The 25,248-nt window shown below is 37.7% G+C and overlaps 1 protein-coding gene and 1 pseudogene across 1 annotated transcript; both read right to left on the bottom strand.

Annotated features, from left to right (window-relative positions):
- Nucleotides 1-1,811: 1,811 nt before the first annotated feature.
- Nucleotides 1,812-14,027, bottom strand: LOC114145560 (multidrug and toxin extrusion protein 1). The gene is made up of 16 exons (XM_028019185.1): nt 13,851-14,027; nt 11,472-11,573; nt 10,676-10,744; nt 10,310-10,458; nt 9,145-9,187; nt 8,908-8,952; nt 8,715-8,812; nt 8,528-8,625; nt 7,762-7,943; nt 7,523-7,631; nt 7,324-7,399; nt 6,894-6,963; nt 6,669-6,801; nt 6,487-6,581; nt 4,769-4,832; nt 1,812-3,291 (listed from the first exon to the last, which is right to left on the bottom strand). Exons 1-16 carry the CDS (start codon nt 14,025-14,027, stop codon nt 3,068-3,070), a joined length of 1,734 nt encoding a protein of 577 aa, XP_027874986.1. The 3' UTR covers nt 1,812-3,067.
- Nucleotides 14,028-15,495: 1,468 nt separating this feature from the next.
- On the bottom strand, nt 15,496-25,240 carry LOC114145558 (multidrug and toxin extrusion protein 1-like; annotated as a pseudogene).
- Nucleotides 25,241-25,248: the final 8 nt, after the last annotated feature.

The following is a 25,248-nucleotide window of genomic DNA, read 5'->3' as shown; positions in this document are numbered from 1 at the left end:
GAGGTAGTGGACTTTTTTAGTACAGTGAAAGGGACTAAAAACAAATGCGTGCCATGCTTTCCAAATTTGCCATGCATCCTTGTTTTTCGCAATTATGCACTTAACATTTAGTGGGTTTAAATCACAAAAATAGACAACAAACGAATTTCCCATTTTGATTTAGGAGGCAATGAGCAGAAGTGCATCTTTGAGTTTTTTTCTTAGTAGGACGATGTCCTAACATGTGAAAGTTGAATAAATTTGACAATGATCAAATCACAGAAGCTTCTGAAACTTCTTAGGGAGAAGATATCCATTTGCAAAGCCACAGTGCTCTCTACTGGACACAAAGTGATACAGCATGTAAGGCCTTGCATTTCAAATTTTAGTTGTACAGAAGTTGGTCTGATTTAGTTTGGTCTTTCCTAAACAGCCTTTTACAACCAGGTTTGGTTTATGGTTACTTTAGGAAAACCTTTGGTAAATACCCAACTATATAGAGCAATATAAACAAAAACCAAACAAACAACAACGCAAACCACAAATCAATACTTTTCCTTCCAGACCATTATCAACAGTAGTTTCAAAAGGCAATTATATGTCTATGATGACAACATTAAAACAGATAAGTGCATATAGAATGGTATTCAAACTGTTTTATGAGTCAAAAGGAAATGTGTTTTTAAAAAAATCACAAATTATATGTTAAAGTAATTACAGTAAAATTTAAGCAATCTAATCTAGAACTAAAAAAAAGGTTAAAATTCTGCCAGCCCAGTCATTATCCACACTGAAGTGGTTTAAAGAAGTCTTTAAAATGAAAATTTAATCTGTTGCTGTCAGAGGTTCCAAAGGCAAAGACAAGTCAAGGCACGAGGCTTTCAAGCTGAAGAATTTTTAGAAATGAAAATACACTTCAGCTGTGAGAATCACTGAAAAATTCAAACCTCAGAAACTGTGACTGGAATCAAAGAAGAAAATAACAATAAAGATAAACAGAAGCTGGAGCGGTAGATGTAGTGGAGCAGTTGCCTTATTAAGGCAAAAATGAAAAATATCCTGTTTTAAAATCGATGATCACTGTTATATTGTCCTAGGGTGAAAAATGTGTACGTTCACCCTAACCTGGATATATGATCCATGATTAGCTTCTTGAAAATCTGATCTGACTTTAATAACAGCGTCAGTGGAGAACAGGATTGTATTTCTTTTCAGGCATGTGGAGACATTTTTCTATGATTAGTCTGTGTTTTTCAAGGTGTGGCCATTGCAAGAATTGTTTGTAGGAAAGAATGTCAAATGTAGGATCTTATTAGAAAATGTGCTTTCCTCTGCTTTAGCCCAGACAAACTTAATTGCAGTTATAGATTTTTATGAAAATGGTTAAAATATTTGGCTCTTAATATGGGCATAGAATCACAAACACTGTTTACTTGATGCAAAAAAGACAACTATCAAAAACTTTAGAATAATAATTCATTGAACAGTTATTTTATATGAATATACAGTATTTACCCCTAGGTATACAGTAACTGAGCATACCACACGACACTTTACTGGCTGCAGCTGTCCACAGTTAAGGTGTAATGTTAATGACATTTGGTTAATGACTGACCATCTGACTTTTACGTACTAATAGATATTTGTACTTTAAAGCAGAACTTTGGGGGCCAAACAGGTTCATCTGGTTACCAAAGAAGCCAAGAAACAGACGCCACTGTGTTTTGATTTTTTAGTTAATGCAGTGTCTCTTCAACTTGCACTATGGAAAAGTATGAACAGTTATTAAAAAGCCAGATTTTCGTAAACTCAAAAACAAGACAATAAAAAAATCACTTCAAACTTTTTCCACTTTTAATGTGCCATTTATCTTGTACAGTTCAGCTAAAAAAAAGAGAAACAATTCCTTTGGTACAAATAATATAAAATGTTTGCAATAACTGATGAACAAGTCTCCACATTGTTAAGCTAATACTTTGTTGAGAAATCTTTACTTGAATTTCAGCATGCAGTTTTCTTGGGTGCACACCTAATATCAGTCATAGTGAATTTTAATAATTCAAAATAAAGTTTTTTGCTTTAGTTGAAGCCATAATTTCTAGAAAGGTTATACAAGATTACCTACTCTAGAAAGATATCAGTCAGGAGAAGGGTACAAAATAATTTGACATTGTATTAATAACATAACAATTGCACAGTGAAGACATCATAATTCTCTCTCACTCTCTAAAAAATATAAAAACTATACTTTTGTCAGTTAAGGCACTCTTTATGTTAGGTTTACAGTTCATCAAGTCATGTTTATGTTACACACTTTATTCCCACCTTTGGTTGTATTTTATGCACTCAATCTTCAACATGATATAGATGCGCTCTATGCTGGTTCTATAAATGCCTTACAGCCTGTGTGGTGTGTGATAATTAAAACTTATCAAAGCTGCTACTCATAAACCTGGTTTCAACTGGGCAGTGAGGATGTACTACCCTATTTAACTTTTAAGTGTGCTAAATTATTTCACATTCTTTAAATGCACAGTTGCTTTGCTACTTGTGCAATATGCAAAGCATAGCAATTTTTAACTTTTAAGTGATTTTGGTATGACAGCAATACTGACGACAGTCCACCAAATCTTTAACACGTTCCAGAATAAGTAAACTACAATCCAGGGCATCAACCTCATAAACTTCAGCAGCATTAAGCTCTCTCATCTTCCATGCCACTTAATTTAAAAAAAAACAATTTTAGAACAAATTTATAAAATTAAAAATACACAATAAAATCAAGTACATGTTGGAGACTTATCATTCATTAGTGTTAAAGACCAGCTTTTACTGAAACATTTTAAGCTAAAATGCTCACTCCAGCATTTTAGTGAGGAAGTGTGAGTAAAACGGCAAACACTTATCTGATGTTTCTAAAATAAGTTTGGTTTGGTTTGGCCTCACTTACATTTGTTCAGCATGTGACTGAGATGTTCACAAGAGAAAGTGAGGCCATTTTAACCAAAATAAGATGCAGCCAAACTTTGTCCCATCAGACCCCCAACACTCATGAATTTGACTGCCACCTCGACACCATCAGGAGGGATCACTTCAGCATTTTAGTGAGGAAGTGTGAGGCCACAATTCCTGCAGCGAGGATGATGAACATGACTAGCACCGCCAGCCCTCGCCATAAAACCAGCTGAGTCCCCGACAGGACGTCCCCCACTGCGGTGGTGGGTTTACTCTGCTCTGAAGGATGGGTCTCCTGGTACACATGGTCCTCCTCATCACGAGATGCTACAACACCAACCTGGCTCTGGTTGCAGGCTGAAATTTAGATTTAGTTTTTAGGTTTAGAGATTTTATACTAGGACACAAGTTCAAAGAAATAAGTTTGAAATCACTTATCAAATGTGCTAGTTTGATCGTTTTATGGGCTCAATTCTCTTCTTTGACGATTTGCACCACCTACATGTTGAAACTTTGTCCCTTTCTTATTATGTTTTACCTGTAAAAAAACCCCCGTGAACTTGATCCTTTCTGTATTAGTAAATCTGTCTTTGTAATCAAACGTTTCCATAAGACAGAAATAGTAATAAAATTTTTCAAATCTCAAATTTATTCTCTCATATATGTTTGGACCAGTTGAAATAAAAAATGATGACTCTAAATCAAATCAAAATAGTTATGAGAGATCTCCTGCTAGTCGATACTGTCTGTCAGAGTGATAATCACTTTTCCCTACATAGAAACCTAGCTTAACTTGTCGGTTGTCAAAGTAGCTACAAAATGATTCCTTGATGGATTATAACTGGGTCAACATTGCTGAATATTATGCATGAAACCACCAAAACTAGAAAGGTGGAATATTGCATAGGTGAAGAAATGACCAGATTATTTTGTTTATGTTTTCTAAGTTAGTAAAGAAAATTCTAGAATGTCCCTGAAAATATTTACATATTTGTAAAAATGTGCAAATGGGAAGAGCAATAATGTGAAAATTATCCACCATGTGCCTAACAATCTTTTCAGAAGGGAAGGAGAAGTTTGTGTGCGGCTTGGTAATTGTGGCTTAAGTGTAAAAGCACTTCGGGTTATAGAGTATCACTAGAAAAGTGCTACATAGATACCGTTTGATTTACTTAAAATGTGTAAGCATACAATTTAGGTCAAGATTTTGGATTAAATAAATGTAAAGGGTTTATTTAATCCCCAGCATTTAGGGTACACCAACTACAGTCAATTTACTAAAAACAGCGCAGCTTTTATTTTCAGCAGGTCAAACTACAAAATAAATCAGGATTACGCACGTTTGCGATTTCCCAACTGAATACATTTGAATAAACTATGTTTAAAAATTTCCATTTATAATGAATTTCACTGAGAGAGGTGGCGCTCTGCCAGGACGTTGGGTTTAACAATGTAACAGATGGGATAACGAACAAGTTCGACAGCCAATGCTTGCGTAACATCTGAAAAACTTTACCACATTCAGTGCGGTTCAACCATATGTTACTGACATCTTCCTGAAAACTTATATGCAGCCGAATGTAATTTCTGCTTGAAGTGTCTTTTAGCAGCGGAAATTCCACGCGCAGATCACATAAATCCAGACAGGAAAAGTGCAAAAACTAGCCCTTCCGATTGACATTGTAAGTATAAACATTATTATTTCCATGTTATTTTTGCTCAAAGGACAGTCCAACAAAAAAACAGCACCACACATCACTTATACAAGTTCTCGAACTTGTATAAGTTCTCAAACTTATACAAGTGGTAATAAGATTTGTGTTTTCCAACTCACCTGAATTTTCCATCTTGATCATATCTTTTTCTTCTTTGCTCTGCACTCCTGCCCTCACAAGAGCCTGAGCAAAGACATGAAGCTTTAGTTAAAAGTGTGGATCGTATTTTTAAATCATTTTCTTATCAATATTTTTATGCTGCAAGCTTTGCACACATCTGTGCAGGTTAATCCTTTAAGAGTTGCTCTCTCTCTCTAACGCACCCTAACAGCTGATCAAGACTGCATCTTGATAGAATGTGGATGGTATTTTGAGGATCTGAAAGAGCATTTCTACGGTGCCCTTCCTATGCATGATGTAATGCAAGACTTCACAGGCAGTTTGGAGGATGTACAGACGTCTGTGGAGTTGTTGTGGTACTTCATTATTGTCAGCATTTCCTGGGGTGACATTGACTGGCATGGGTCTGATGATGAAATCAGAGAGGAATGATCATCCTCCTCTTGGTCCAATAACAAAACATTTCACAGAGCTGATAAGACGAACATACCGCAATGTTCATGCCACGACAATAACAACAAATATATTCTGCTCCATGCTCAGACTTGTTATAGCAGTTAACTGCATGTGACGAAGGGCGTTGTACGTGTAGTCTAGTGTCTAGGAAACTTAGTAGCCTGGTGAAAACCACTCCTTTGCACTACGGTTTGCTTTGTACAGAGGGTCTGGGCTCCCGCCTAACTAGAAACAATTACTTCCTGGAGACGTGGGTTCTGTTAAAATTTGAAATGTTACCCAATTGCTAACGTTGGACTGTGATTTGTTTTGATGAGTCAGTTTGACATTATGAAGCTTAACAGAAATTGCCTGCATTATAAACAACAACCCTTCTTTGCTAAGAGAGAAGTACTGAGCCGAACGAGACAGCTGTTAATGTTAAACAATATTCAGTATTTGGAATCTAGGAAGCCTAGACGTGTGGCCAACACAGACTGAACAGCTTCTTCAGTTTCCTCCGCTGCCATTGCTAAAACTACAGGCAGATCATGATAGTAAAACTGTGCAAAAAAATCAACATCATTGTTCACAACTTTTCCTTCTGTTTGCTGATTGGCCCGTTATGAAATCTAATGGAGGTAATCCAAGTCAATGGGAGAAAGCCCAGACTGTGCAATTAGCGACAAATGAATCGAACGGAATAATGCAGGAAGGCAATGACCAGGTTAGTAACCGAGGGAAGCTATGAAATTTTTAAGCCTATAGTTTCATTGTAAAATGCTCTTTATCTTGTGAACTACCATCTTTATTTAAGAGAAGCACTGGTCTTCAGTGATGAGTAGTGCAGAGGACAAAGAAGATCAGAGGAAGCGTGGTGGAAAGCGTAAAAAACAGCTCAAAGAGCTCAATTCCTCAGAGCCTTGCTGTGATCATCTCACAGCGATGCGCAAAAAATACATATATTTTGGATTTTGTGTGCATTTTTCCTTCTCACTCCTTTTACCATCATGTGCAGACAGCGCCATGAGATAAGTTTCATTTATTGCATAGGTAGCCAATTTCTGCAGCTCTGTATTACATGACAGAGGTGGAGTTTTGAATGGAAGCAGCTGTTTAACTTCACCATGATTTCCTTCCCGATTCTCCAAATTGAGATTACTCCAGCTGCCGACTGCTGTGGGTAATATACAATTGATTACTCTCTAGAGAAGATAGAATCAAACCCATTCCGTTATCTAATTATATGGCTGCAGATTAATTGGGTAAATCTTTTAATCACCTCTTTTACAGCCTTCTCCCAGTTAAGCTTGGACACATGTATGAGGAAGAAAATCGACTGCATCAACACACAGACTGTAAGTCCCGTCCACAGGCCTATTAAGGAGAGAAGACAACAGAGTTTGCGCTGAGCGGAAGGTTAACAGTTCATTTCAATACAACACACAGCGATTGATTTCCTACCTATAATCCCCATCTTGGCTGCAAACATCAGGGAAACGCCAATGGGGAAACCGATGACGTAGTAGCCCACCAGGTTACACAGAGCACCAATCAGCTGCTTACCGGCTCCTCTGAGGACACCTCCAGTAACACCCTTCCAGGAGGAAGTGGTGATTTGGTCAAGTCACATTTTTCACATGCAAATACTACTGTAGTTTGAAATTCTGCAGTGAAGCTATCACCTACTGCGACAGCATCACACAGATGTGTGAAGCAAAAGATGATCATGACGTCAGAAACTCTCAACAAAATATCTCTACAGGAAGAAAAAACAAACAAACAAGCATACGGTATATGAGTTTATATGTAAAAAACATGTCAAAAAAGCAGAAAATCTGATAAACAGACTCAGATAAAAAGGAGCAAAATCTTTTGGACAGTGAAACACAATGTTTTGTGTAGTAAAAGAAACACTTAAAAGTTACAAAACATCAACAAGGTGAATAGAACCCAAAAAGACAAGTTGAATAATTAGTCTAGCTTTGTTTAATTTGGCATCACCAACAACAAATTTGACATTTAGCATGGAGTGTACTGACTTCTGTAAATCTTTAAGCAGTCAGGCAAGTGGAACGGGATGCAGGCTAACAGTGTTATCTAATTAAGCTTCACTTACTGATCTGAGGTGAAAATGTACCCAATGATGTCTTTGCAGGCACCAAGAATTGCTCCGACAACACATGCGATTATGACTGAAAAACATCAAATAAGCGAAAGACAACTCTGAATATTTAGAAATCTGGTTGAGTGTTTAGTGCTTATTTTACACACTGTGTGTAACAGAGGTGAGTGAAATTTGCACGCATTGTTCTTACATGCACAGACTATGGGGACTTTGCAGGACAGCTTGGCCTGTTCAATGTTCCCTGCACCAAGAGCATTTCCAACGCGAACACTAGCAGCAGCAGCGAATCCTAAAGGAAACTGTTGGAAGAAGAAGATGTGCACTTCAATTTCAAAAAAAAAAAAAAAAGTGTTTCAGCTATGTTTTAATTTACTGTGAAACTGAAATGGGAGAAACTCCAGAACGAGGGAACAGTCTTGGAGGAGTTACCATGTAAGCAACAATCGCCAGCTCGTATATGACGGAGTTTGCTCCCAGCTCGACTTCACTGATCACTCCGGCCAGGAATCCTCCCACTTCGAAGATCCACCACTCCAGACAGAGCATCAGCATGCTGGGGATGGCCAGCTGGATGAACGATCCCCACTCCTGGAGGCAGTCCAGCGACCAACCTGAGGGTCAAAACCTTTCATTTATTTGTTTGAAAAACAAACTAATCAATGGATTATCAGGGCCTTGGAAAATGTTTTTAAACTTCAGCATTTTCACATTTTGTCAGATTACAAACACAATCCTCAACATGACCAAAGAAGATATCTTCTTAGGTCATGTTGTAGGTCTTGTAGAGGGAATATAATACATAGGTTTCAAAAATGTCTCTACATAAAATTTTGAAAAGTGTGGCATGTATTTGTACCCAGTTCCCTCTACATTTACCCGGCTGAAGATAATCCTACGTATCCAGTAGTGTTCAAAAGTCACATAATTGGTTACATCTCATTATAAACACAACTATGTATTAGTTCTGCACATCAAGTGTTTATTGTTTCTTGTAGGGTGGCTATAGGAAAACCACTGTTGAAAGAAATTATACATTTTTTTATTTTTATACTTTTTATCTATAGAACACTGCAAACATGTAAAAGAGGATCCTGTCAGACAAGGCCAAAAATAAACTTTTAGTCTACAAAAAACAAAAACAAAAAAAAAAACCCTGCCTTTTTATTGTCCCCAAATACAGCAGTAATAAACTGACCTCCCCATGTAGCCTTATGGAGACCCTTCAGGCAAATGTAAGCAAACAAGATCACAGCCAGCACATACTGGGAGATAGCATTAGCTACTGCAGACCCACTGGAAGGTAAAACATAAAAAAGATATTAGGATTATAAAGAAGCCTATTCAAGTATAATAAAACTTATGGAAGCTTTTCAAAAACTTACGCAACACCCATATTCAGAGGATACAGGAACACATAGTTGATTATTGCGTTCAGGACATTTCCGATTGCTCCAGTTATAACTTGAGGCCATATAATTCCCTGTAAACATCACAACGTATTCTTAGAGTTACTTTTATTAAACAGACTCTGATTTTAATAACGTTGTTAGGACTGTGTGCTTCAGTAAACCGTACCTGGTTTTGGAGGTACCTTCCCTGCAGCTGGTACATGAAGGCAGCCTGAAGAAAATAACACAGTGCTGCATTAAAGCTTCTTTGACATGTAAAAAGAACAACGCTAAGATTACTGACTAAGCAACTGGACAACTTCCCTGCAACAGATGAAGCTTTAGTAATTGTGACTCAAAAACAGGTAAGGTATTTTAAGTTTCAGAAACAAACTTGTTAAATGAACTGAGTACTGAAACTCACTGGTAAAGCAGGCATGAATATGTTCACATACATCTGCGAGAGTCTTCAAGTGGGGAAAAAAAGAGAGCAGAAGAGTGACCGTGACAAATATGCAAAACAAGTCAACATTTGTAGATAAAAACATCAGACAGGTACAGCTCAACAAATTGAAATATTGTTTTAAAAAAAACACAACTTTTTTCAATAATTCAGTTAAAACAGTAAGACTCATTTATTATGAGCTTTCATTAATAACAGTGATGTATTTTTATTCATTATTTCTGATTATTTTGGGAATAAAACACAAAATATTTAGTTTCTTAGAAATTGAAACATATTTGTGTTTCAAATCAGGATTTGAAACACAAAAGTGCTATGGTGTGGCATGCGTAATAATGGAGAATACCGGTTGCCTTGACATCTTTACTGCAGACAGCCACTGGCCCCTTCCACAATAATGGTAAGCAGCAACAAAAGATTGTTGCTAGAGAAGCTCACTGTTCACAGATGGCTGAATGCAATAAATTTACAGGAAGAAAATTTTTTTCTAAGAAAAAAGTGTGATGGAAAATCTGCTTACTTCCTTTCCAGAAAAAAAGTAGCATTTCAATACAACTATATGTGCATTTTCTGGACTGGTAACCTGTCCATAAAATGATTCTCGTTCATTGTTTTTTTTTGTGGAGATCTATTATTTTTGTAGGACTCCCATAATCTACATATTTTGGCATCTTGTACCAATGTTTTATTAGATTTCCTCCTGTTGCAAGACTTTAATTTCCATTCCTCATCAAAAAATTAAGTGACAAGATTGAGTATCGGTTTGTTTTGCTGCATGTAATAGATTGCAAATAGTAGCTGTAGATTTTGTATAAAAATTATATAAACATATTTGCATGTTTTGTGATTAAATATTTGCTAGAAAACAAAAATAAAAGATGGAATACATTTTTTTTTAAATAACCACAATATTTAATTATTTGAGTGGCTTTGACAGTTAGGGTTTTTCAAGAGGTCAGAAGCAAAAGGTTTGGGAACTGCAGACCTTTTCTGTTAAAGAAGAGATTCTGCAAACTTTGCAAGGTAGAGGTAATGAATAAACAGAAATGGTAACGCTGAAAAAGAACAATTGCTGATTAAAGGGATTCATTATGTGACCCTGCATGTGGTGCTGCAGAGAGCTAACCTGGCAACCTCTGGACTCTGCTTGACAGCCAGCAGGAGGGGCTCAGTGTTGATGAGGACGGCCCAGCAGGGGAAACAGGCCAGCAGCAGAATCAGAACCCCCCTCTGGAGAATCACACCCACACGCTTCAGGTTACCGCTCCCATAGGTCTGCGCGAAACAGGCAGACAGACGTTCAGCTAAAACACCACGACTGCTGCAACAAGAAAAGGTGTGGGAGATCCCGGAAAGCTAATTTGATCCAAACGCTCACCGCTGAGCTGTTTCAAAGCGGATCCCAGGAAAACCTGGGAACCCAGCTGCAACTGCTGGGACTGGCTCGGTTACGTAAATAAAGTGAAAGAACAACCTCTGCTCAGAACAGTACCTGTGATATGAGCGTATCGCAGGTTAACGACAAACCAGTGCCAATGGAAATACCGGTGACGTTAACCACCTGCAGAAATACAAAAAGATACAGAATGTAAGGTAGAGAAAACACATTACAGTGAACCCTCGTTTATCGCGGTGGTTGCGTTCCGAAAAGAACCCGTGATAGGCGAAATCCGTGTACCTTTTTTTTTTTTATTTTTTATAATTATTATACTGCATAATTAAATACTCTACATTAAAACCAAAAAACAAAACCTGTTTTCATACCCAAGCATTTTTTTTAAACAAATATAACGCTTTTTTTTTTTTTTTTTTTTACAAATAACTACAGTAAAATAATCATTTTAATCATCAATACGAAGTACAGGACAAATTGTGACTCGCGTATTTCACTGTTCCTGTGACGCTGCATCCTGACTCCGCTCTCTAGTGTCTTTTTCTTCTGAAGTCTGTGGTGCAGGTGTGTTTTTTCGAGAGAAGAACATAGTTATAGTTGTTTTTTTTTTCTTCTGGGCAAAAAACATTTACCAAAATTTGCCAAGCTGTATTACGTCTCTTTAAATACCGTAACGTCATTGGCACACAGGTCGAGAAGAAGCGCGGAGACTGTTTAGCCAATCAGGACGCAGAATACACTGTGGAAAAAAAACTGCAGAAAAAAAAAATAAAAAATCCGCGAAGCAGCTAGGCCGTGAAAGGTGAACCGCGTTATAGCGAGGGTTCACTGTATCAAATACAAAGTTGGATGAACCAAAACAAAAAGAAACCAGGATTCCAGAAAGTCTCCTTACCGCAATCGACAACGAAACCCCGGCTAGTTCAGTTTTTCCCAGGTGGCCGCAGAACACCATGCTGACAAAACTGATCATAAAGATCATCAGCTGGGAAATTACCTGAAATATATAAATACATATTTATATATAACCGGAGCTTGTGCATGTCAGACACATAAAATGAATGAAAATGAAGAAATATCTCAAAAGTCGTGAAAATCTCAACAGATTTTGTTAAATGTTGAAATGTCTGTAGGTCACTATAGGTCACTTTAAACGTAAACAAAACATTTAGAGAATTGGTTGCACACATTCACGTCAGGTTAAATTTGCACATTTTCCATTTGTCTTTAATCTTCAATTTTAGATGTTAGAAATTATGATTACACACAACTTAACTTTTGTTGCAATATGCACAGAGTTCACCTGAAATAAAATATCCTGAATAATCTTCAGTCTCTTCCATGTCATACCACATGTTGCAAGGCTTATCCCTTTGCATGAGGGACAGCCCAGTCTTTTTCCTTGGACTGCTTTCGACTTACAATCTACATTATACGTATGCAATTTTTATAAATATGATTTAAGATTCGTCCTGAATGCAGTAGCTGAGCAGAATGCTCTTCTGTATCATCTGGAAACAGAAACACGTTCAATGCACAACAATCTTTTGTTGTCTTAGAAATGGATAATTTCTTGTAAGGCAAAACTTAAAAAGAAAAATAAAATAAAATAAATCATAATTTCAATTACAATTCCATTGCAATGGAGGGAGTCAAGCTAAAATCAGGGAATCAAGCTAAAATCCAAGTTTAAACAACAGCCAGGTTGGCAGCAGCTTAAACAGTCAACATGGTACATGGCAAGAGTCTTGGCAAAGTATTTCTTCTCTCAGAACTGTTTCACTTATTGTGAATTCACCATCGCAAAGTGGTAGATTATGAAATTCAAGCAAGACTTTACTGGCTTTTCAAACCATTCACACACATAAAATGTGGCACTCTACATGTCTGGCTTGGAGAACTGGAAGTAATAAGAAACCCAGTTTTAACTTTGTAAAGTTTGGGGGTGTCTTAGTCAGGGGAGAAAAAAAATCTGTGACAAGATATGCAAGATAGAATACTAACATGCCACACCTCTGAACTTCTTCCTCAAAAATGGTTAATATCATGTTATTGGTATGCTTCTGCCATCTAGAGGACACCAAAAACATGTGCAAAAAGTTTCTTTGGTCACATCATGACTGTGATTACATTTTTGGTCCATGTGCAAAATGTGGAAAACTAACATACATAGCTCACTATTACTGCAGAGAAGCACAGTGGTGTCAGCATCATGCTGTGGGTATGAGCGTTTTAAATAGAAATGGAGAGTGTGATTCTGATGTTATATGAATGGGAAATAGAATAGAATAGAATAGAGTTATCCTTTATTTTCCTTCAGGTATGTCAGCATTAAAGTCACAGGCAAGTAGAAGTGACAGATACACTTAAAAATAATAATAATGAAAAATAAGAAAATAAGAGACAGTGCAATGAGGTCAAATGTACATAGTAAGAAAAACTATGCATTTATAAAAATTAGCAAGCGCAAATTTGAATAAATATTGAACTGAGTTAAATATTTTGATAAATTATAAACTGTGCATTTGTTTATATTCATAAAACAGAAAAACAGTCTATTTAAGGGGCTATCCTGGAAAAAAACCTGTTAAAAGATGCAAAAGACATAAGACAGAGTTCTGAAGAACAACATAAACGTACCAGAGCTGATGCAAAAAGTTAGAGCAATGCATATTCATTTGGTACAAGGACATAAGTCCACAATAAGTGGCAACAATGGAAAATTGCTGCTCACAGATGCTCTAAATATAATTTAACTGAACTAAACCTCTAAAACCCTGCTAGAGACATAGTGTAAAAGATCAGACATTCTAGATTTTTATTTGTACATAGTTGTACTCTAATTTATGTTGATGTACATACCACCGTCTCTTTTACAATCCAAAGAGTATTTTTATCCTCTCGCTAGCGGAATAAAACTAGTGTAGAGTGACAAATATTTAATGAACTTTTGAGAGACATAAATTTAAACTTCTATTATTTATTTATTTTTTTTGTCATTTTTGAAGATCCACAATTTCATTTATATTTTTAAGCTTTTTCTAATAAAGAAAAAAACATGAAACCGTTGTAAAAAGAAAAGGTTGAACTGAAATATTTTAAAGAACCTAACATTTTAACATGTCCTGTTATGGCAGCTTAAATAATAAACAGAGTTGTTGAAACATGTGCAAAACTAACAACGCTAATATTGTGATTTATGGCGTTAGACAAAAGTGATACAGTCAACTATACAGCCAACCAATCACTGAACGAATACCGCACTGAGTCTTACCACCGGTCCCGCCAGTTTGAACAGCTGTGCCAGCTCATTTCGGTACTTTTGCGGAACAAAGTCCCGTATTCTCTTCAGGCAGAAGCCGCAGCCTTCAGCTGGGTCTGCCTCAGCTGCTTTCAGGTCCACCTTCACTCCCTCGGTGTGTGTGGCCGCTGCTTTGCCCGGACCGTCCATAGCTGACTTGCTCCCAGCCAAGGTTGTGACTCTGGACTGACTCCTGTCCTGCGGGTGTCGGTGGTCAGACAGCAGCCCTGGAAACGTGAGCGGGATGTTTTACCAGAGGAAGGCCGCGGGAGGGGCCGGAGCTGTGCTGTGAGTGGACGACCGTCCGCAGAGCCAGCCACCCCCTGCTGCTGTCATGGCGGGTTCAAGTGCGCACGAGAGGGTCAAGTTAACGGGTAATTAAAATACCAAATATCTAAAGCTCACAAAATAACATATTTAAAAACCTAACCCTCAAATCATGTCCCCTCTCTCTCTCGCTGTATATATATTTGTATACTTATATTTGAAGTCCAGACCTTTTACACCTATTGAAACATTGATAGTGAGCCACTATCTTACAGCCTTTACATTTATATTGAATCATGAACACTTAAGCATGTCCACAAAGGGCACATCTTCTGAATTCAATTTACAAATGATTTATTCCAAAGGGAAATTAAGATTTAACAAGTACTTAAATTGCCAATTCACAAGACTAGTAACAATGCATTATTGAAAATGATTTTTTGTTTAAAAATTAGCTTAAATGGTAGAAATGAAACTGGGAAAGCCAACTTAACTTTTTTTTAAGTTCAAGACTATTGTAATTGTGCTAGAATATAGATACACTGCTAGAATATCAATGTTTTGTGGCTTCTTTGAAATGATGTAGGTCAGAATTATTATTTTGAGCAATGCTAATCAAAGCCTTTTCATTTTTTAACTAGATGCTTTGACAGCCAGCGGAAGACAGCCTCTTTTCACAGTTCAATGCAATTCAAAAGAGGCTATCCTAGAAAAATCCTAGTGGCAATATAGCCACTCCAGCTGCCGCTGTCCGGAGCTAAGTCAGCAGTTGGGAAATAAAATGTCTGCAAAAGGCCTGTACACATTTGTAAAGCTAAACAGACAAAACATATGGTCATGCTTGGAAATAAATAATCAAGAAAGTGATCCTGAAAGCCATGTGGACACAGAGTTTGACTCAGGCACCACTGCTGGTGTTCCATCGAAGGCGCTGACATCTCCCTGCGAAAGATTCATGATTCATGCCAGGAACCCTTCGTGCACAGATTTCAAAAGAGTTGTGTGAGGGTAGGATGGAACCAGCTGTATGGAGGTCAGCAAAGGCATCAGATTTTATGGATATTGGAGATCCCGAGCCAAGCCACCTTCCAAACCTGGCAACCTTACGAAAAGCCAAACGGGAGAGAAAAGATTTGGAGTTAGGCGACAAAGACCCCATTCTATCTTTGCAGTTATTAAAGTATAGCACACCTAACAGTGGCAGTATAAGAGATATTGGTCTGGATACTATTAAGGAGGAAATTTACTAAGTTTGCTTAAATTTTGGAAAAAGCTTGGCTCTCTTTTTCCTCCTGTTCGCCCGGGTCCCGAGCGGATGGCGTCACGGCTGGAAAGAAACGGCGAGGCGCGATGACGTCACAGAGATACAGAGTTTAATCTAATAGAAAAAACACCGTATGAATTACAAGAAAACTGCAGAGTTACAAAGATGTACATTCTTTACCTGAGACAAAAGAATTAAAAGGAAAAGAACAAAGGCGCGCCTTTGGAGAAAGCTGATGCATAAAGCAAAACAGGGCAGCTGTCTGAATTCTTATTATTGAGCATTCCCTTTTCTAGTGAAGGCGTTTCTCTTTGTTAATATATGCGAATAGGGCGTACCCCTGTTTTTGACCAACCAAGAGCTACCTTGGAAAAACTTAAACCTTCCCCTGAGTTTTAATGACAAAAATCAAGAGTCATTTTAGTTGTTAAAGTTATAAGTTATTTTCACAAAACCTATCTTACTCCTCTGCACTCAGCATCTCCAAAGATTTGAATCTTTGCCTTATCACAAACAATAATGAGATAGAAGTCTTTTTCAACCTGTAAAACATAACATTCAAACCATTCTCTTTTGATTCCGATATTGTCATAGTTAGTACATTTTCAAATACATTCGATTTACTAGATTAGTACTTCAAACTTGGGTAATATACTTTAATCTAACACACTATTGCTATCAATATTAAAAAGGTGTATCAGAAATTAAACCTAAGTGTTTCCAAGATTCCAAGGCTGTGATCAACTCCACATGCAGCTCTGAGCCCCTGGGAAACCCCCGACCTCCGACCTGTGAGCCGGGGAAGATATTATTTATGGCCTACTAATTTAGAACCTTTCAAGAGAATAGTGTTTTATGGCTGCTCCAAGTTACAGCCTTGCCAGGAGAATGTTTATCTCTGATCTTCTACCTTGCATCTGCTTGCCATTTGTCCAAATAGGAATGTTGATCTACTTAAACGCACATGGCATTAGATTAACTATATTAAACACTCAAAAATAGCCATATTTCCTTAACAATACATTCTTCTGTCACTATTGGAGTCAAACTCAGATACATGTTTATAAGGCACTGACCAAAAAATGTCCCTCAGTAGTTTGCTTTGATGCAACTGGTTCAGTTGTCAGACAACTGGCACGACCAAATGGTACAGCTGGCCACATCCTATATCAAGGTGGTGCAAGTGGTACAAATGCTATCAGAAAGGCATTATATTAATGCAATTGCAACATGGCTGACAGAATAGCTTCATGCAGGCGCAGCTGTACCAAAGGAATCTGTGAGTGACTTTTCCCTGGCTATTCTTGGTGAAGGCCTTCACTCCTCTTTCTAACCTGAAGTCATTTATTGATGAATGCTTCCGTGTGCTACTTGGGAACCAGTCCGCAAAACTTTCTCCCTGTTACATCAGGGTTGATGTTGCCCACTGCACAAAGATGGTCTGCCAGTGGGAGTACCTGAAAAACAAGTCACATCGTGTCAAAGACTTCTTTGTCAGGGGAATAGCAAAGCTTCTTCAATCACAAAGCTTGGACCATGCAAAGCAGCTAATGCATGCCATCACTCTCGTGGCTCTCAGTGAGGCAGAAGGTGATGACAGTTCTGGAACCCCTCTTGAATCAAGCGTTTACCGCGGCTACACCCTAAAACACTGCTCTTCACAATACTGCCACCTAAACAAAGGAATGACCAGGGAAGTACCATTTGTTTTACCTGACATTTCTGTCCTTCTGGCATGGCTCAGCTTGGCACTTCAGTAGAAAAAGGACTCTTCCTTCCACAGTGTCCCCGCCTCCGACCACTGCAGAATGAATCAGAATGTCCATCTGAATTCAAAACAGGAGCCACCACCTCAGGAAATGTTCTCTGCCCAGGAACCGTTACTCACGGCTACAGCATTGGAGAAATAGCATGGATTGACACTGACCTTCCATATCCAACTGAATTTGCCTTGAGTGAATTTCCCTCCATTACCGTTCTCCAAGGAAAAACATTAACTTTTACAGCAGTTGTCACTTTCTGGGGAAGCTTGACCAAAGATGGCCTGGGACATTATATTGCATACTGCCAGAGAGCTCCATCTGTGTGGGAGCTTTATGATGACCTGGTAAATGACATGAAGACACTGTCTGAAAAGAAGAAATACTACCACATGCAGTGCAATACACAGCAGGTCTGTGAGGGAAAAAATTGAGGGAGAAAGTTTGAAGACCAGACCAAAGGCAAATAGCTTCATGCCATGTTTACACAACCCTGACCAGAATTTATTCTTTTCCTTTTTGCAAGTTCTTATATGGCAAAGCATTCCATATTTTGACTTTCAACAGTTGGGTAAATGTTGTGATATCTCTTTCTGCCCAAATCTCAAATGAAAGCAGTTTTCCATTCAAGACAGGAGAAATTAATTTCCAATCATCAAGACACTGTTTGTTGTAGTTTGAATTGTTAAAGTTCATTGTTCAAATCAACACCGTTTCTTATTTGACTGTAAAATTATATTGGATTTTCAAAATAGTCACTTTCATGGTTCATTACTTCTCAATTAGGTTAGAAACCCTTTGCCTCACAGTACAGATATTTGGGTGTGTCAATAGCAAACCAGAAGGCTCATGTATGCAAGTTCATACATCACAAAAAACCCAAAAAACTTACTAGAAATATTGTCCTACTATAACTGTATTGATTATGCCATGACTTCTTGACATAATCAATACTCTGGATTTGCATTCTCATTATTATATTTCACTATGCTCTCTTAAATAAACTTATTGGGGGAGAGTCTTTCAACCTCCTCATTATATCGATATAGCATTATATCCATCATTTTAAACATGGTCAAAGCTTTAGTCTAATTTATCTACTGCATTTCCTCTTTAAGAAAATAAAATGTCTTTCTCCCCTGTCTTGGACAGCTTACACACTTTGTTGTAAAGCGGGAATAAGACGAGATCAATATTTAATTTCCTTTCAGCCAATTTTTCAGTCTGCCTATAATGGGCGACTTTGACTGTCCTCAAACAGTTTCAGCCTTTTTCACATCAGCCATCTGGATTTTGAACAAGAAAACGAATCACACAAGTAAAGACCAATTGAAATGTAAACATGAAATATTTATATTTCTGGTTCTGAATGTTCTAGACATTATACTGACTCATATAAGGGTGAATACATGCGCACAGAAACCTTTGTTGAAAAAGCACAAGTAGTTTTTCTTTCATCTCTCAAAGTGCTTCTTTGTATTCACGTAGTCCAGATAAAACATATTGAGGTTTGGGATTTGAAATGTCACAAAATCTGAACTAGTACAACAGGATTTCATTATTTTGTAAGGCACTTCTCTTTATGTCCCAGTCTTACTGTTTTAAAGTCCTCCTTCAATCTTTAAGGTTTTATTAGTGATAAAAACAAACGGAACAGAACCAGCTGCACCAAGAACCGGATTCACACCATCACCTATAGGAAAAATCATCAAAACAGAGTGACTATCAAATTGCTGCTGATGACTCCAACCACAAGAATGACGATCATGATCAAAAGTGTCAGTCCATGTTTTAAGACCAGCTGTTTAACTGGGAGCACGTCCCCCACTGTGGAGGTGGCGAACTCTCTCTGGCCTGGACTCTGGACGACACCCTCTTCTTCGTTGGTACCTCTGGTCGGAGTAAAGCCAACTTGGATCTGGCTCTGACTTGACTCTAAATGTTTAACAAGTAATTAAGCTTTTGAGAATCAAATCAGATATATTTTTTAATGAATAAATGTGGGCAGTAATAACTGTATGTTCCAACCTAATTGTTCCAGATTAAATGTTTCTTTTTCTTCCATGAGCTGAACTCCTGCTCTGACTTGAGCCTGATCAGACAGAGGAAAAAGTAATGAAATACATTAGTCAATAACATGTTTTTCCTTCAATAAAAATTAATAAAAATGAAATAAAATTAGTAATTCAGTTTCTAACCTCTGCTGAAGCCTTTTTCCAATCAAGTTTGCACAAAAACGAGATGAAGAAAAATGCCTGTAGTGAAACGGCAATTGTAAGTCCTGTCCACAGTCCTGTTGTAGTTGGGGATAAAGTAGATTTCATGATGCACCAAGTAGACGGAAAGAGACAATGTACAGGTGCATGTGAATAAAACAAATTATCGCTGAAAAGTTTATTTAGTTCAGAAATTTATTTCAAAGAGAGAAACTGAAAATCTACAAGCACTGATAACACTGACTGGTTTATCCTAGTGTGAGGATGAGGGCTCAAAAAACAAACAAAAAAACCTGTAGTTTCTCAGGAAATTAGAAATGGGGTAAAGACTGCTACCTTAACAGATGTTCAGCAGACAGTCATTGACCACCTGTACAAGGAGGGTAAGCCACAAGGGGTCATAGCTAAAGAAGCAAGCTGTTCACAGAGTGCCATATTCCATGAACTATTAGAAAACTGAGTAGAAAGTAAAAGTTTGGACAAAGAGCAGAATGGCCCAGAATCTTATTGCTCGAGATTCTGTAGACACATTCAGTCTGTGCTTTTTAATCAAATCCAAAGTAAATGTGGTTGTTTACCAGGAAAAGTTAGACCACTTCATGCTTTCCTCTGCTGACAAACTTTAAGGACACGCTGGTCTCATTATCCACCAGAACTTGGCACATGCTCCACACTCAAAAGAACCAAGACCTGCTTTAATAACAACCAAGCTATGCTGTGACTGATTGCCTGGGAGTTGGAGGAAGAAAAAAGTGACCAGAGCCAAAAACGTAGGTGAACTGAAAGCTGCAATCAGTCATTTAAGGAGCTCCAACCAATTATTACGTGCAAAAGCTGTACAGTTCATGGACGTACTGTGAAGTTGTCTGACTTTCTTTAAAATGAAAATGTCCTTTTCTTGGTTTTATGTAACAATGTAATTTTCTGACAAGCATAATTTTTGTTTGTCAACAGCTCTAAGCCCAAACCATAATTACAAATCAGAGGAACTATATATTCCTCTGATTGTTATGAGTAGTTTTAGGTTTTGAATTCAACTTTATTAGATAAATAAACTTTCTTGCGCTAATGACTTTACATTTGTTTTTTATCTCACCAGTAATTCCCATGTTTGCAGCAAACATGAGGGTTGTGCCTATGGGAAACCCTATAAAGTAGGAGCCCACTATATTGAAAATGGCACCAACCAGTTGTTTCCCAGCTCCTCTGAGAACTCCTGCTGCTACACCCTAAAAGTAACAAATGCACGTCTGATTATAATTTGTGTGCCGAAACCTGCAGTCTCAGATTTTGGTGTTTGACTGAATGAAAGTCGTTCTCACCGCAGTCGCATCGCTGACATGCATGAAGCTGAATATAAGCATTACATCTGCAACCCTCTGAATTATGTCCCTAAAAAAGAACACAGGAATAGACTCCTTTAGACTGTAAATCATTACCAGCAGGAAACATTAAAAAGTACAGGGAGATGATTCACTTTTTTAGTGAGGTAACACCAAGGTAAATGATATCAGGTTGTCTTCAGTAGCTGGAACTGACTTTAGATGAAAAGCGCTGATTTTGGCGCTGATGGGTTAACATTTTACCACTAATACACCAAACTTAGTTCATAATATTATATTATTAAGCTACCAATATTAAAAACAATTTAAACTAGTCTTTTTCTTCAACAAATTTTTTTTTATTCAGCAACTCTGTTACCAGAGCTTTTAAACATAACTGAAGCTCATTAAACAGTTACAGCTTAATGTCCAAGAGTCTGCATATTAGTTAATTTATGACTGTCTGCTGTCTGAATACAAAGAAATCCTGTTGTGACGCATGCAACAAGCTGCAATCAAAGGTCCTTACCTGGGTTTTAGGAATCAGTTACTGAGTTTGGGGTTTAACTTACTGGTCTGAGGTGAAAATGAATCCAATGACATTTCTGGTGATGCTGACGCAAACTCCAACAAAGCACACAACAATGACTGTGCAAAACACGCAAAACGGAATGTCAATAAAAGAGAACAAAATGAGGTAGTTAATCAGTTTCCACTTAAAAGCTGCAAAAATAAATGACTGCCTGATGATGTATTTTTTTCCTTCTTTAAAATGTTTCTTTAATATCTATGATTTATATTATGGAAATATAAATCATAGAACTTTAACATTTCAGTAAAAATAAAACTGGGTTGATGAAATAGATCATAACATTATATGTTATGAAATATTTTCCAATATGACATAACCTCAAGAAAACACCCCAGATTTCTCCAAGCGTGCCACATTGCAATAGAATCAGAAATCTGTGGGGACCAATGATTCTAGCTCAGATTTATTGAGCTAGAATCAGGGACACAGAACTCGTTGTCAGAGCTTTTGTTTTTAACCCTATGGCTTATGCATACACCAAATATTATAGCAATGCTTAAAGACAAAGCAATTTTCTCCGTACTGCTCCAGTTTTCTGAATTAAACACCTAACATCATGTATGAGCACATATGCTATGGAATGGGTCTTACATGCACAGATGATTGGGACTTTACACGACAGCTTAGCCTGCTTTATGTCTCCAGCACCAAGAGCATTCCCGACCCGGACAGGAGCAGCAACAGAAAATCCAAGAGGGCACTGGGAAAAATCAACACAAAAGAGCAGAGAATGTCACGTATATTTTGTAAGCGGAGATACTAATGCCTGCAGTTGTGCCAAACGGTCCCCTCACAACAGAAAAAGACTGCTATTCTGTATGCAGGATCTCAAGGACTGTTTAAGAGAACACTGAGGCAATTGTGTGAATGGAAATGTCCATGGCAGAAGCCGTCCTAATTCCGGTTATATTTTTAATAACCGGAATTAGCCTGGGGATCTAATAAAACACATTTCAGACATTGCGCAGCGAGCATCAATGTGTGTGATCTATAGATACATTACCATGTAAGCCACAATGCACAGCTGGTATGCAATAGACTGTGCCCCCAGTTCAACCTCGCTGATCACACCAGCCAGGAATCCTCCTACTTCAAAAATCCACCATGACAGGCAGATCATGAACATGCTAGGAATAGCCAGCTTTATGAAGAGACCCCACTCCTGCAGGCAGTTGAGTGACCAACCTGTGAGGCCACATGATTCCCTGACATTTAAAGCACAGAATTATATGTGTTTAACTTTAAACAGGCCTAAATGTATGTATATTTTTACATTCTATGTAAACAGCTTTACTCTGAGAGACACACCTGGTTTCGTAAGTTCTTCCCTTCCAGCTGGTACATAAAAGCAGCCTGAAGATCATGACAAAAAAAGAAGAAAAACTTCAGGTTTATTGAATCAATCAAGCTGTCTTTGTTAATCTATTTTCCCTTTTTAATATTTGTGAGGATCTGAGTAGTTTTGACCAGGAGATGGAATTTTCTAAATTTTTGTGAAAAGGTAATTTTAGTGACTCATCAAACTCACTGGAAGAGCTAATTAAATGTCTGCTCTGAAAGCAAAGTGGAAGTGAAGTGAAATTCCTTGTCTGTGTGCAAAAACTTGGCCAATAAAGCTGACTCTGACCAGCATCGGTTTAAATTTCTTATATACAAAAATCTAAATGGTATGATGTGCATTTGTTCTCAGCTGTCTTTACTCCATTGTACTTCCATGAAATTTCAAAATGTGAAAAGGTCTAAGAGAAATGAGATGCACTTGCTAAACTGGATTTGAAAGAGACCTGGCAACCTCTGGACTCTGCTTGACAGCCAGCAGGAGGGGCTCAGTGTTGATGAGGACGGCCCAGCAGGGGAAACAGGCCAGCAGCAGAATCAGAACCCCCCTCTGGAGAATCACACCCACACGCTTCAGGTTACCGCTCCCATAGGTCTCCATGTAACAGAGCAAACAAACAGATTTGATACACCTGATCCAAATCTTGTACTATTTAGCTGTTTGCTGAATAACTGTAGATAAGGATTATCCACCTGAGATATGAGGGTATCGCAAGATGCAGACAAACCTGTGCCGACAGAAATACCGGTGACGCTCACCATCTGCATGGGCGACAGCAAAAAAAAACTCAAGAATCAACTCAACTCCAAGAGAACAACCTGGGAATGCATCACGTTTGCCCAATTATGTTCACCGCAGCTGCCAGTGATACTGCTGCTAGCTCCATCTTCCCCAGGTGACAGTAGAACTCCAGGCTGAGGATGCTGATCAGGAAGACCATCAGCTGGGAAATGACCTGAAAACACAACGTCGTTTTTAGGGAAAATGAAACAAGCCTTTTGTTACAAAGGCATTTTAAAACATTATTTTAAAAGGCCCATAAACACAGAAAGTGTCCTTTAGGATATGATTCATAATATTTTATCAAGATATTGTGAGCTGAACCCTCTGCCCCCAGACCTAGGTCTGTCACAGTAAGTAATAAATCACACGATAAACTAAAACAAACTCAATAATTTTCATTTGTATGCTGAATCGTTTTTCTCTCATTACCAAAACCTGTTCAGTCTGATGCGCTGGTCTCATCTAGCCCTTGTTAAGGACAATTGTATTTACAGAGACTTCATAATTCATTTTATTTGTTGTTTCTGTTTCTGGGACAATTTATAATATAAATTATAATAAATGTATTATTGTGACAGGTATAACTTCAATCTCCGTAAAGCCAAAAGGAACAAATGTCTGTGCATGAAGTAAAACTGTCCAATCAGCAGCATGTAAAAGCTCTAAGAAGGTGTCCTTCTATCTGAATTTTTAACACTTTTTTTTATTAAATATGTGTTTTAGAATGGTATTTATTTATTGAAAAATGTATTACAGTCTGACTTGGCCACACGTGTAGAAAGTGATATTTTCTGAGATTCAATATTTATATCTTTTTGAGATTGTATGACATTTTATGAATCTAATATCAAACTCAAATCATTTTTTTTGTCTCCTATCCAAAAAAAATGGATAGGAGATTGGTTTCTCCAATTCTTTTACTAAAGAAAAGAATTGAAAGAACCTGTGATTGGTTCAGAGCGATAATATGTTTTCTGGACGATGTGGATCAGCTGTGTGTTGCCTCCCAGCCTTCGCCTAGGCTCCATAACATCCTTCAGAAGGTAGCATGTAGAAAAATAATTGATCAACTGTAAAATTCTGGTTAAAAAAAAAAAGCAAGTTAATTTTTTTAAATTATAAGTTAAAGAAAAAATATACTGTATTTTAACAATGGACTTTTTTTTGTTGTTGTAATTTTTAGGTTTTACTGCTTAGGGCTTTTTATGTGCTTATGGTAAATTCAACATAGACTAAACATTTTAGTTCTTAAAACAAGATTGAATTTTTTTAAATGAATACTTCTATTTTAATTGTATTAATAAAAAAACAACAACAACAACAAAAAAAAAAAACAGGAAGAAATTATTTTTTGCAACCCTTCCTGTTTCCGGCCGAATCCAAGGCAGCTTTACTCTTCCTGTTTCTATCAAATACTTAACCACCTTCCCTTCGGTCCGTGAGACTGGGGTTGCCTCCTCTTTACCACAGGTCCTGCCAGTTGCAGCAGCTCGTGTCGGGAGTCCGCAGCAGTATTCAGCGTTGGTCTCAACAAAAGAAGCGTCAGTCGGGCGTCTGGTATCCTCTGAACTATCCATGACCAGATATGTTGCGCCTTTATACACAGGACTCCAGAAACGGTCTCCTCGTATTTGGTTAAATGTTGCTTGTTGCTGCTGAAATTATCTGGAGCTTTTTTGATGTAGCGCAGCTTGTATGTCTCCTCGCGCTAAAAAAGGATATGATGTTCATCACAACACTGCTACCAAAGGGAAAACAGTCAGCCTTCCCTTTGGTACTGTAACTAATTAGTACAATGGAACTGGGCTATTTTATATCCAGAACACCA

Source organism: Xiphophorus couchianus, chromosome 5 (genome assembly GCF_001444195.1).
Source record: "Xiphophorus couchianus chromosome 5, X_couchianus-1.0, whole genome shotgun sequence".
Taxonomy (NCBI): domain Eukaryota; kingdom Metazoa; phylum Chordata; class Actinopteri; order Cyprinodontiformes; family Poeciliidae; genus Xiphophorus; species Xiphophorus couchianus.
The sequence above is the reverse complement of the archived record's forward strand: the minus strand, read 5'-3'. Positions and strand labels throughout refer to the sequence as shown.

What these genes read in the sequence shown, in the direction of transcription:
- LOC114145560 (XM_028019185.1), bottom strand. Translation starts at nt 14,027, where the DNA reads ATGGACGGTCCGGGCAAAGCAGCGGCCACACACACCGAGGGAGTGAAG. An exon ending in CCTCTGAATATGGGTGTTGC is followed by an intron (nt 8,626 to 8,714) that starts GTAAGTTTTTGA and finishes TTTACCTTCCAG; the next exon opens with TGGGTCTGCAGTAGCTAATG. An exon ending in TACATTTTCACCTCAGATCA is followed by an intron (nt 6,964 to 7,323) that starts GTAAGTGAAGCT and finishes TTCTTCCTGTAG; the next exon opens with AGATATTTTGTTGAGAGTTT.